A 12500-nucleotide genomic window follows, 5' to 3' on the forward strand; every position below is an offset into this window, starting at 1 on the left:
CAGGCGGGCATGAAGGCCGTGACAAAGGAAATAATAGTTGAGACAAGGGAGGTAAAGGGTGAAGAGTTGGCAGAGACACGGGAGATAGAAAAATAGAGGAAAGACTACACGAGGAAGACGGGGTAAGTGACGCACACACACACGGAGGTAGTGGAGGATAATGGGGGTGAGGCCGCGGAGCGTGCAGGGAGCCGGTGCGAGCACCTGGATGGGCTCCTCCAGGAACGAGGGGAGGGAGTATGCCCCCTTGACGTGAGTCACGACCAGGTGAGTTCGGTCGTGCTTTGCGAGGTTGAGAGGAGGAGTGCTGTGGACGGGTGCACGGAGAGCTTGGGGGGTATAGAGGCCCCGGAGACCCTTGTGGGGACACGAATCCCCAGTGTGGTTGTCCCTGTGTGTGTGGTGCAAGGTGTGAGTGCGTCCCCGTGTGTGGAAGCGACCCCGTGTGTGAGTGGTGTGGTGGCGATGGTGCCAGAGTGCGTGCTTCCCAGCACGCCGGGTGTGGATGGGGCACCGTGCAGGTGGAAGAGGCCGTGTGTGTGAGTGAAACGGCCTGTATGGATGAGGCACCGCGGGTTGGGGTGCCCCCGCGTGTGTGGGTGAGGAACCGTGTGTGGATGAGGCACGGTGTGTGGATGAGGCCCAGCGGTTGAGTGCCCTCGCGTGTGTGGGTGAGGCCCCGCGGGTGAGTGCCCCCGCGCGAGTGAATGGAGCACCACGTGTGAGTAGTATGGTTTGTGTGAGTAGTGAGGCACGCGTGAGTGAACGGCCGTGTGCATGGTCGCTGTGTGCCAGGGAGACCGTGTGTGTGAGAGAGCGGTATGAGAGGGAGATGTCGGTTGGCATGCGGGAGCCACGCAGCCGCGTCTCCCCGTGTGAATGTGATGGTGTGGACTGTGTGCGTCGTGACACGCAGGTATGCGTGTGTGGAATGGCGACGGAGACGGCGACAGAGGAGAGAAAGCCGAGTAGCGGGTGTAGTTGTTTCGAGGACCGTGCCGGGTTCACCCAGCAGTGAGCACGCGGTTCGTGCTGTGCAACGCACGAGACCACCACGTGCTCGCTTGCGAGAGTGAAGTCCCGGTCCGGAAACGCACGCGGTGGATTTGCCGATCCCGCGGACGGACAAAGTTAGGCAGGTAAATGGATTTGGACCGGACGGGTTCTCCACGCGATCGTGCGTGTTAAGCTCCAACGGGCAAAGCACATGTGTTCGCGTGGGGAACCCCTCGAGACGTGTGGCTTGTGTTTTTTTTTTTATATGCGCACGGTGACGTCATGGCTGCACGTGGGGTTGGAATCCGGCAGGAGGGGTATCTCTGCCGGATGGTCCCGTCCAAGGAGGGACGAGGAACACGTGCAGCTGCATGACGTCACGGGCAGTTGCAAGGTGCAAAGAGCGCGAGTTGCCGCGCAGGTGCTGCGCATGGGAAAAAAAAAGAAAAAAAAAAGGAAAAAGCAAGCCTCACTTTCGGGTGTACAGGATTCCTGGGCAAGGGGTGAAAGACCCTCTTATCCTGGGCACAGGAAGGAAACTAGTTAGGGGGAAGGGTTAGCTTAGTTAGACCGACTTCATGGGGCAGGGGTAAGTCCTCATGGAGTCCGTGGAATGGATTAGTTAGAGGGATTGTAGCCAGATTTAGGTGGGGAAATTGATTAAAGAGATTAGGAGACAGTGACAGACTTGTGGATGTGTAGAGGGGACGTAGTTTAGCTACGTAGTGTTAAAAGGAACGTGCTGTAGTGTAAGGGATGACGTGGGAGCACGAGTTAGTTAGGGGAGGTAGTTAGAAGGATGGCAGAGTTCAGTGGTGTGTGTGTTGAAGAGTTGGTGAGTTGTGAGGTGAGTACTTGGTGAGTGAGTGAGGCCAGCGGGTCTGTGTGTATGGAGTGAATGGGGAATGCATGGTGCGATGAGTGATTGGGGGGAGGAGTGACTCCCGCCCAAGGGACCCCGGGGTCAGTGTAGAGTGAGTTAGCTGGGTTAGTCAAATTGAAAAATGGAGGTCGTTTTGTTGTTGGTGGGAAAGTAGGCTCGAGACCCATTTGGAGGGGTGCAGGAGCCCTGTTGACGGGCTTGGGAGCGTGGCTGCGAAAGGTGAGTATCGCTGAGTGGGTACCCCGGGCACCAGGCTAGTCGGCCGCGGTAGGCCAAGGGCCCATGGGGGGCCGGGATAGAGTAGTGGGCACGGGTGCGCCTGCTTGGTGCGGGGGCCCGGGGCGCCATTAGCCGCGTGGGCAGTGCAGTGGGCACGGGTGACCCTCGGAAAGGGGCCCGGGAGGCCGGCCTGCCACGTGTGCGTTTCAGGGAGGTGCCATGGGGGCACTCCCCGGTGTTAGGGAGCTGGTAGGCTCGGAGGCAGTGTAGTGCCCGGGGGTGCCATAGCGGGAGATTCGGCAGAGGGTCGTGCCTGCCAAAGGGAGCCACGTGTCCCAGCCAGGAGACCGTGTGAGGGCACGGAGAGAAAATTGGGGGGCGAGGCCCGAAATTGTGAGGACACCAACACAGGCGACGGGAATCTGGGTTGTTAGAACCAATACTTTAAGCGAGAGGCGCTTGTTGAAAGCCCCGGGGTAGTTTAAGAGTTAATGGTTAGGGTAGATTAGGAGATGTACCCCTCCGCACCATCCATCCCCTCGCTGTCGTTGTGGGCCGCTGGACCCACTTGGTGTTAAGATCGCCGAACTCTGGGGAGGCCATTCTGAGGCTTGAGTTGGGCCTCGACACAGGACGTTAGCTCTCCCTTGTTCCCCTCTGGGAAGGGAACGTAGGGGTTGGGAGTAGGCTAGGTGACAGAATAGGTTAGCCGAACAAGGACGATAAAGGGGGTTAGGGGACGATTTATAGTGGGGAAGTAAAAATAAAAACAAAAAAAAAATAAGTGGGGGCTAAATTGGTTTTTCACAAATTAAGGGAGTGGGTATGTACAGTGACAGGCAAAGGCGATAGGTTGGGAGGGAGACAGGTAGGTAGGTCCGAGCCCGCCTTCCAAGTGGCCAGCACCACCGCACTCCCTCCACCAACCTCCACTAAACGGCAAGAGCTGGCCAACTTCATCGGCTGGCCGTGTTTTGCTTCAAGGCGGAGGCCGGCCAACTTCATCGGCAGCTGTTATTTTGCTGCAAGGTCTGTGCCGGCTGGATCGTCTGCAGCTGCTGTGCTGCAAGGCCTGTGCCGGCCCACTTCATCTGCCGGCTGGCTGTTTTTTCTTCAAGGCCTGTGCCGGCCAGTTCATCTGCCGGCTGTGTTTGCCTGCAGCGGCCTTCTTCTGCGGGCTGTGTTTGCCTGCTGCCTTTGCCATGCCATGCCCACTGCCCCTGTTAACCAGCCCCGTTCAATTTTTGCTTTGCCCCCCCCTGTTCATTTCCATGTGCGCCAGGATCAAGGCAACAGTTTGCAAGCTGCGAGAACTGCCCTGTTGGCAGCTACAACACGGGCCTGCAGTGGCAGCCCGTGCACCGTGTTTGCGTTCATGCATCCATTCGTTGTGCTCATTGCGTGTGCCACTTGAGCTGGCACGGAGACTGCGTTGTGCAGCCCAAGCACCGTTGTGGTTCACTGCGTTCAGTTCAAAAGGGAAGGCCTTGGACTGCGTGTGAGCAGCCAGCCACGTTCCCTGTCACCTGCATTTTTTGAGCCAGAGACTGCATGCGGGCAGCCTGGCTCCCTGCTAACTGCTTTTCTTTTGCAGAGTTCAATGATCCTGGGCCATGGTTTAGTGTAAGATTTGTAAGTTAAGGTTAAGATGTACTGTAAATATGAGTGCACCCCCGGCATGTATGTCTTAGCGCCGGCAATTTTATTTAAGTCGTCCGTGTGAGTGAGTTTGTTTAGGTAGTTACGCAGCCCTCAGGTTATTTATTTTGGGGACACGAATACCATGAATGTCGCACTCAGGGATCCGTAGGTAAAATGTACTAGGGGAAAACTACACATGATGGCACACGAAAATTTGACGACTCGGGACGAGTCTGTAAAAAGGGAAGGGGGTAGTGTTGTGGTTACCAGATTCGCAAACCACCATTCAGGTCCCTTAGGTGAGGTATCTCGGTAAGTGCATGTGTAGTTAGGCCCAAACCCGTTGTCTAGTGGGAATACATGTCATTTATACGTGCTGCGACTCTTCAGGATAGCCGTTTTTCTTTTACTATCTTTATTTTGGACCAATCGCCATCATCACAACCACAACACCAACCACCGACCACAACCACCGCTTCACCACAACCGCCACGACCTTTACCGTCACAACTCGCCACCATCGCATCGCCGTCGTCTCGCGCCACTCATGGGCACCGATGCTGGACTCGTGTAGGGCGCACGTTGAACAGCGTGTACAAAATCACGGATTTTCTGCTTCAAAACGGATCCAAAACGACACACGCCCACTTTTTGCCGTCCAATCGGTGAGCGAGGGGCGACTGGCCCGCCCCCAGGGCGATCGATATATGCAAATTCTGTGGATCAAAAGCCTTCACGCCCACTTTTTGTCGGGCCAATGGGGAGCGAGTTGAAAGGTCAAAGGGAGGGGTCAAAGGCGAAGTTACGGGGGGATAAAAGGACGGTGTTCGTCAGTAAAAGGCGTAGTAAGAAGTCGGAACGAGGAAGAAAGGAGTAGTAAGAAGTAGGAACGAGTAGTAAGAAGTCGGAACGAGGAAGAAGGGAGTCGTAAAGGTCGGAACGAGGCGAAGGAGAGTCGGAACGGAGGGGACGAGCTGTGGAGAGGCGGCGAGTCGGACGAAGGGTGCTCGCGTCGTGCAAGGAGCTGCGCGCCCGAGGGAGGCCGGCAGCGCGACCTGGCCGAGGTGGAGACGCTCGTCGCACATAATAAAGATCCTCTATACCCCGAGCATCAGCAACCCCCCTCCTGTTTCCCCCCGCGCTGAGATAGTGCGACCAAGGGGGCCCCTTTTCCCACCCCTGCCTGACGCTGTCCGCGAGGCCCGCGGAGTGAGGCGCCATCGCCGCTCCGCGTCTCATCACCGGACGGGTGGGCCCGACCTGGTCTCGGCCCCGGGCCTACCTCATTCTTGAGGGTATTTCTTTTCCTTGGTTTTGGGTATGTGTTGTCGGCGCCGTCTGTGAAGTAGAATTGTATAAGTGTTGCCGTGTGCTCGGTAGTCGGTATTAGCTCTGCACTGTGTTTTCACTTTTATGTTTGGTTTTTGTGTAAATGGAATTGTGTTTTCTTTTTTGTGTGCATTTGGTGGAATTGTATTTGTGTGCTTTCCGTTCGTCGCGAATAAATGTGCTTTATTGTTGAACTGTTTCCCGCTTCGCTTCGTCTTTTCCCCATTGAATCCCCATCTTGCTTCACGTAAAGGGTTGGTAGTGGGCTGAATACGCCCGATAATTAATCGAACCGTCGAGGTCGACGATAACACCGCTCGGTTATTCTGATAGTACGGAACGGGTCGCTTAAGTGGCCCGTGTCCGAAGTCGACCTGCGGCGAGGTGCGATCGCCCGGTCTACCCTCCGCGTGGGTACTTAGGTAGTTCGAATTTGGCGAGCAACCCTATCCCACGCGGGGGCTGATTGGCTCGATCGCGGTGAGACCGAAAGGTCCACCCGTGACTGGTTCCCGGCGTTAGTCCGAGAGGGTCACGACTGGATTGTCCGTCCGGTGGGCGACGTGCCGCGATTCGAGTTACGTGGCCGTTCGCACGCCGGCGGGCGCGAAGACCGCAACAATATATATATATATACACATGTATACATGTATACATGTATACATGTATACATGTATACATGTATACATGTATATATATATATATATATATATATCTATATATATATATATATATATATATATATATATATATATATATATATATATATATATATATATATATATATATATAATATAATTGGCTGGTTCGGTATGTCTGCCTTTCTGTTTGTCTGTCACACCCTGAAACATGAAAATGCTCATCGGAGAGAAAAAGTGATTCTGTAAAAGTTGCCTCAAATTGGTCCAAACCTTTGGGAAAATTATATATTTTTTGAATCTGACACTTCCTTTTGAACCCCGGAGGTGTATGTGCAAGATGGCGGCTGGTTTACCTCGATCACTCCCAATTTGTTTTTCTTTTCTGTTAATAAACATGATGACTTTGGAATTTGACAATATTCTATACAGAATATGTCCTCTGCTCAAGCTGATGTCTGTCTGTCCCACCCTGAAACATGGAAATATTTTCGAGAGAAAAAAATGTTCAGTAAAAGTTGCTCAAAATTAATTCAAACCTTTGGGAAAAATATTAAATAAAAAAGTTATCCACAAGAGATTGCATCTTCATGTATTTGAAGTACAGATTGTGCAACCTTTATAACCGAGAACTTCTTCGCTGGGATGATTGGATGTGACTTTGTGGACAGCCTGTACTTTGTTCCGAAACGTAAAATTATATCAATATAATCCATGGTGTGTATTCCCAATCAAATGTTTTGAATAAATCAATGGTGTTCAACTCATTTTACTCTTGTTTTATTTAAGTGCATACAACAACTCAACATTTCTTATTGAACCTCCTAATTTTGAGCTCTTTCAACTGGTGCAAGAATAAATGGGTTCCTTCTTTATTTTAATTTTTCCCATCATGGTTATTTTTCTGCTAGTTATTCATAAATTACATCAACGATTTGGATAGTGAGGGTTAAGAGTCAACTTTTGAAATTTGGAGATGATAAGCTTGAAGGTGAGACAGCAGAGAGAGAGAGTGAGGAGGAGGGGTGGGGGTTGGGGGGGGGGGTTATCATATTCAGGAAAGTCTAGATACTTTTATAGGTTAGGCAATAGTTGATAGATGTAGATTAACATAAATATATATATATATATATATATATATATATATATATATATATATATATATATATATATATATATATATATATATATATGTATATTTCTGGAGATGGGTAAGAACAATATAAATAGAGATTACATGATCATGCAAGGGGGCAATCTTGGAACATGTCCCACAGGACTATAATCTGGGGATATTAATTGATATTGGGGGTAAGCAGATAGCACCGTTCTGGGCAGCCATTGGTAAAGCTAACAGGGTTTTAGGTTATTTGCTTAGCTATTAATTTTATATCAATGAAGAAGGTAGTGTTAACACGATCGAGGAATTTAGTGAGGCCTCACCTGGAATATAATGTACAGGTTTGTTCGCAGTTTCTGAGGAAGGACATAGCTGCCATAGAGGGGATTCAGCAGAGATCAACTAGATTGTTCCTGGGCTTTGTTTGACTCAGCTATGATGATCAGCAGCTAAAGAAGACAGGACTTTATATTTTAGAAAGGAGGTGATTATGATGGGATGTGGAAGAGATGTTTAAGATAATGAATGGTGTAGACAAAATAAATGCAGAATGATTTATCACCAGATTGGACAGTGACAGGATCAACGACTGCAGCATGAGAGTAAATAAGATGAGACTTAGGATGGGAGTAAGGCAGGGGTCTTTCAGAGAATAGTTGACACAAGCAATGGTCTCCCTGGAGAAGTAGTTGCAGCAGAAACATTAGAAAGGTTTATACTGGAATTGGAGAGATACATAGAAGCAATGGGGATAGACAAGGGTACATAGACTTTCTCCGATGTTGGGTATAGATGGGTGATTGTGATGGGTGATATGGAGTTGGAAACTGCGATCCCAGCTTCGCATGAGCTATGTGCTCGGAAGGGAACACGAAACAGGCCGAGCATGCGAAGAGTTTTATTTTCAATGTATTTATTACAATCTATGCCGACTATAAGCGGTTCCCATGGAAGGAAATCTTTTATAAGAGTTCCGTGAGTTGTCAGTCTGGGAACTTTGTGATTATGACAAGATTATAGAAGATCAGGTCAAAAAACCAAAATAGGAACTGAACGACATGATACGACCAGAAAAGGGCATGACAAGACACGCCAGGAAGATAGACTGCTGAGATAACCAATGAGTTTGCGTGACTTTGTATTTTTTTTGTTTACAATTGTACGTTGAAGCTTTGAATTTTTTTTCTTTCCAATTTTGGATGATCATGTGACTTTGGTTGTTCGGGTTTTAGCCAGCAAGCAAGGCTAACCTTGTTTGAGGAGGATCAATTTTCTCAAGCAAATGTTAACCACCACGGGAAAGAAGGTGAAGCGACTTTTTGAGGGTGAGCCCTTCTTCAAAACAAGAGAGGGGTTTGTTATTGCACCTCATTGAGTTATTATCCCTTTTCTTTGGACTGTGTTTCAGGGATATTTAGTTCCTGTGTTTGAAAGCGTGGGAGATTCTTTTTTTTTAATCTTCCACCTCTCAATCCCATTTGCCAGTAATAGATAAATTGCTCATTTGTGAAGCAAAACCTTGAACTTGTGATTTGTGAGAGGCTGCAGAGGGAACAAGCGATGTGTTTTTTTTATTTATTTCAAGCAGTGCTACACTATAATTGTTTTGTAAAAACCACAGATGGGTGGGTTCAGGGAGGGGAGTGGGAGTGAGGACAGCATAAACCCAAGAGTTAATGTGAATCATTGCACATGTTTTGTACAAACAAAGCCACCTGGAACTACAGACCAACGGGAAAACAAAATGCCTATATATATATACCGCTGGTGATCAAAGGAAAACATCTCATTCCGAGGTTTGGTCATTTTTGGCTCGCAAGGGTTTCGACAAAATGTACCTAACTTGGAGAGAACCATGTCGGGCCAAGATAGGATTGATTATTATTATTATTATTATTTTTTATTTTTTACAGTTTTATGTGTGAAAGATTATTCTTCTTTTGCAATAAGAGAATTTATACCTGAGAATTTATTCTCCTTCTCATTGTCGTCATCGTCTTTCTAAAATAATGCTTTGGAGCTGAAAATGTGACAGGCTTGGTCCAGATTTGGAACCTTTTGTTAATTTTTCTTTTGTGCAATGACCTCACAATTTGGTTTTAAAATGTTTTCCTCTCCCACCATCATTCTACCAATGAAAATACAGTTATACATTACCTTGATATTAATTTAAATACAGTTAGTTTTAATGTCATCATATTGGAAAATCAGTCACACGATTCTTTTTAGCCACTTTAGTCATTGGTGAACTTGTTAAACCCTTTATTTACTGGATGAGACACACAGACCATTTGTGAGGTTGTGCCAATACCTCCAGCCAGGCGCCACAAATGTATTCCGGCCACAATGCCCTTGGGAAGGAAACTAATATGATTTTGGTGGACATGGTGTGATGAGATACCAGTTTTCCTCCACGGGGTACCGTTGCCATCGTAATGAAGTAACGAATCGTTAGGCCGGTTGGTAATTGAGAGCCCAGAGATTATACTTCAGCATCTGTTGGGATGCCTTGGTGTTTGTGTTAGCTTTTACTTCTCTTTGCAACTATGCACCATATCTTGTGTGTTATATTGACTAATAATAGATACGGTGTAAGATAATATACACGGTTCTGTAATATTACACGAACACCGTGCGTTTGATTCTGGTAGCCTCACATAAAGAGACGAGAGGAGTGGCATGGGGATTGAAGTAGCAGAGAGGCCGAGAGAAAAGGCACAATGAAAAATTTCCATGTTGGAGTAAATGGAGAAACAAACAGGATGTCAAGGCTGCCTATTAATGCGTGACACCAAAAAGTAATTTTGCCTTGAGAATTGTGAAATGCTGTCACAGCTACAGACGTGGTTTTTCACCAAATTCAAACGTTTGTTTTTAATTGGAGCACTTTTGCTATGGACATGAAGTTAATTATTTCAATTAAGACCTCACCCACTAAATGATGCCAGGTTGGAAGCTGATTTCGCTTGTGGATCTTGTGCTTGGTTGCAAAGTAAAATGCACACAGCAATGACTGTTTGGCCCACCATGCCTGTGTTGTATCTTCAATATGTTTGTATCTCCATTTATGTATTCCCAGAGACCTTGTTTTTCCAATTGTTCTTTACGAGGAACTTCAATGCAGGAGGCCATTAGGCCCATCAAGCCTTTCATTCCTCTTCCCTTTTTCCAACAAATTACAATTGGACACCCAATTCCTTTATTTATTTGCCAATCCTCGACAAAATTTTGAATCGAGGTATCTTGGTCCATTACACCTAGAGCTTTGTTTTTTTTTTCTCTCTATGGTAGGCCCTTTTTCTGATTTTGAAGGATCAAAGGTGAAACGCTAAAAAAAAAATCGTTTCGATACGGATGAAATTGTCTTTTCAATTTTCTGATTTCCTTGTGCCGCATATAATATAGTTTGGCAAAAAATCTTGGCACAAATGCCCTTTTATTTGAGTCGATAGGGATGAAATTTGCAGATAAGTGCTTTTGAGCAACCCCATCGGGATCTGTAGAAACATTTGCATCAGTCGGTTTTGGGATTTTACAGGGGTTAAAGTTCAAAATTAGTTGGCATATTATATTTTTGGTGCCACAACCTCTTCATATTGAGGGAGATAGACATTAGTTTGGAGCTCTGGCTTAGGTTCTACATGGTGTCAAAGGTCAAGATCAGAGCCAAAATTAAGGTTTCTAGCCTGGCAAGCATTTATATTTCAACCAATCCAGACAAGACTTGGCACAAGAAATGCCTTGGCCCAGCCTTTTCGACTAAAACAAGTAGACATTGTTCTGGTGTGTTTGATCTTACAGGGATCATTGAGTCATTGGGGATTCAAGACAGAACAGTTGAGTAGAGAGGAGTTACATTCATCTTTAGGAGTTGGTTCATATACCAGTTGAATAGCGCAGCAACACATGCTCGGTCCTGCATGGGCCTGAAGAGAGTGGTGGTGGTTGTCGTTCAGCAGTGTTTTCATCTCACCAATCGTCTACAATTGTGCTGCAATGTTTTATATGCTCCCAATGCCCCCAGAGCTTCCGCGTGGTATCAATTTTCACTTTGCTTGCTGTGATTGCCCTCAGTACTTTTCATCTGTACCAATTGCTCATCATCCTCCAACGAGTTCTGCAAGTACAGTAACATGAGCTGCACATGGTAATATCTCTCGCTCAATTTGGTCTTTCCCTGCCCTCGTGATCACTTCCCGTTTCCTCCCACTCAGCATTCTTCAATTTGCTTGATTCCTCTCATTTTATTTCCTTTTCACCTTTTCCACACTATTTGAGTTTTGTTTCCTACCTCTAGACCTTTAAAACCTGGTGTTGGCTTCATGGTTAGGGTGGTTGGCTTGGGATCTTAGTGTCCTGAGTTTGAGCCCCCTGTTGGTTGTTGAATTGCACCAGGTTGGGTTGACTCAGCCTGTCAACCTTCCTAGGTCGGTGAAATTAGTACCAGTGTACTGGTAATAGGGGCATTGCATCAGTGGCACAGCAGCACCCTCGGCAAATGATGCTACCCACGGCCTTGTGCTGCATACGAAGGAGGAGGTTGGTTTGATCTCGTGTTCAGTCGACACCCTGTAATGTCCGTGAGTAAATTGAACAAAGCGTACAAGCGTGCCGTGACTCATCTCCAGACAGCAATCGATGTATTCACGAGCATGACTATTGTTAAAGTTTGGAAACCATATCAGACAGGAATAATTATTTCCACGACATCAATACCTGATGTTCACAGAGAGCTTCTGGCGAGGGGACATATTTATGGTCTGACTGCCAGTTTCACTAAAGACTGCCGAGAAAATATTTTCAGTGAAATTTGTTTGAAGAACTCGATTGCAAGCACGATGGAGTTTCACCAGCGACTCAAGATCATCAACGTCACAGTTTTTGAAATGTACATCTATGAGTATTTATCAAGAGGATGACAGAATTTTCTTGGCAGAATTCCTGGCTTAACCGACGGCTCATACAGAGGTGGAGTCGGACAGTGGTGGAATCCATCTCAGAGCATTTGACAACCTCGCTGCAATCGATGATCTGTCATCCACCTCAGTTCACAGCTAAGCGGAGTAAAGTAGCCTGTACAATTTAGCTGGTTATTGTACAGCTAAAATCAAGAAATGTAGAACATCATGTCTGGAGTGTTTGAGAATAGTCGAAGATTAGGGGCTGACAGCATCAGGAAGCAGTCTTCAGGCTCCCACATTACTGAAGGAGTGCAGAAGGGGCTGCCTTACTCACTGCTCAGATGTGGGAATGAAAATTTTCACCTAAGTGTAGCAATTCTTCAGGAAGTTTGAAAACATTCGCTTGCTTTATGAATCTGACTATGTCCTTTCCCTTCAGACTGCTTTCACTTGTGACATTCCTGCACCATGTTGCCATGGTATCAAAGATAAATTTCTGCAAAGATTCTTCTCAGTGATGCTGCAGATATACATGAAGAAGCAACAGGGAATTTGAATGAAGGAATCCAAATCTGGAGGTGAACTTGGCATTCAGAGTGCTGCAATGCGAGTTATCGTGAAAAAGCTGAAGTAATCTATTTTGCAAAATTCTGATGCTATCGGACTTTTACATTCACGACACACATCACCCTGTTTGTAGTTTGATCGTCGACGATACCATCACAATTCTCCGTACCAATACCATCGAAATTCTCTGCCAATTGTGTCGCCCC

At 46.9% G+C, this 12500-nt stretch overlaps 2 protein-coding genes across 5 annotated transcripts in view; one reads left to right on the plus strand and one right to left on the minus strand.

Annotated features, from left to right (window-relative positions):
- The window catches only part of LOC147029944 (CD166 antigen-like), a 143713-nt gene that overhangs the window by 42535 nt on the left and 88678 nt on the right, over positions 1-12500 (plus strand). The gene's annotated exons all lie outside the window — the stretch shown is intronic.
- LOC147029945 (uncharacterized) overlaps positions 10866-12500 on the minus strand; it is a gene marked incomplete at its 5' end in the record, with an annotated part of 18959 nt that continues 17324 nt past the window's right edge. The window contains one exon of the mRNA XM_085872021.1: positions 10866-10943. Coding sequence (XP_085728147.1) covers positions 10866-10943 — 78 coding nt within the window. The remainder of the gene's footprint in view (positions 10944-12500) is intronic.

This window comes from Eptatretus burgeri, chromosome 3 (assembly GCF_056783735.1).
Source record: "Eptatretus burgeri isolate ZD-2024b chromosome 3, Ebu_testis_v1, whole genome shotgun sequence".
In the NCBI taxonomy this organism is placed as follows: domain Eukaryota; kingdom Metazoa; phylum Chordata; class Myxini; order Myxiniformes; family Myxinidae; genus Eptatretus; species Eptatretus burgeri.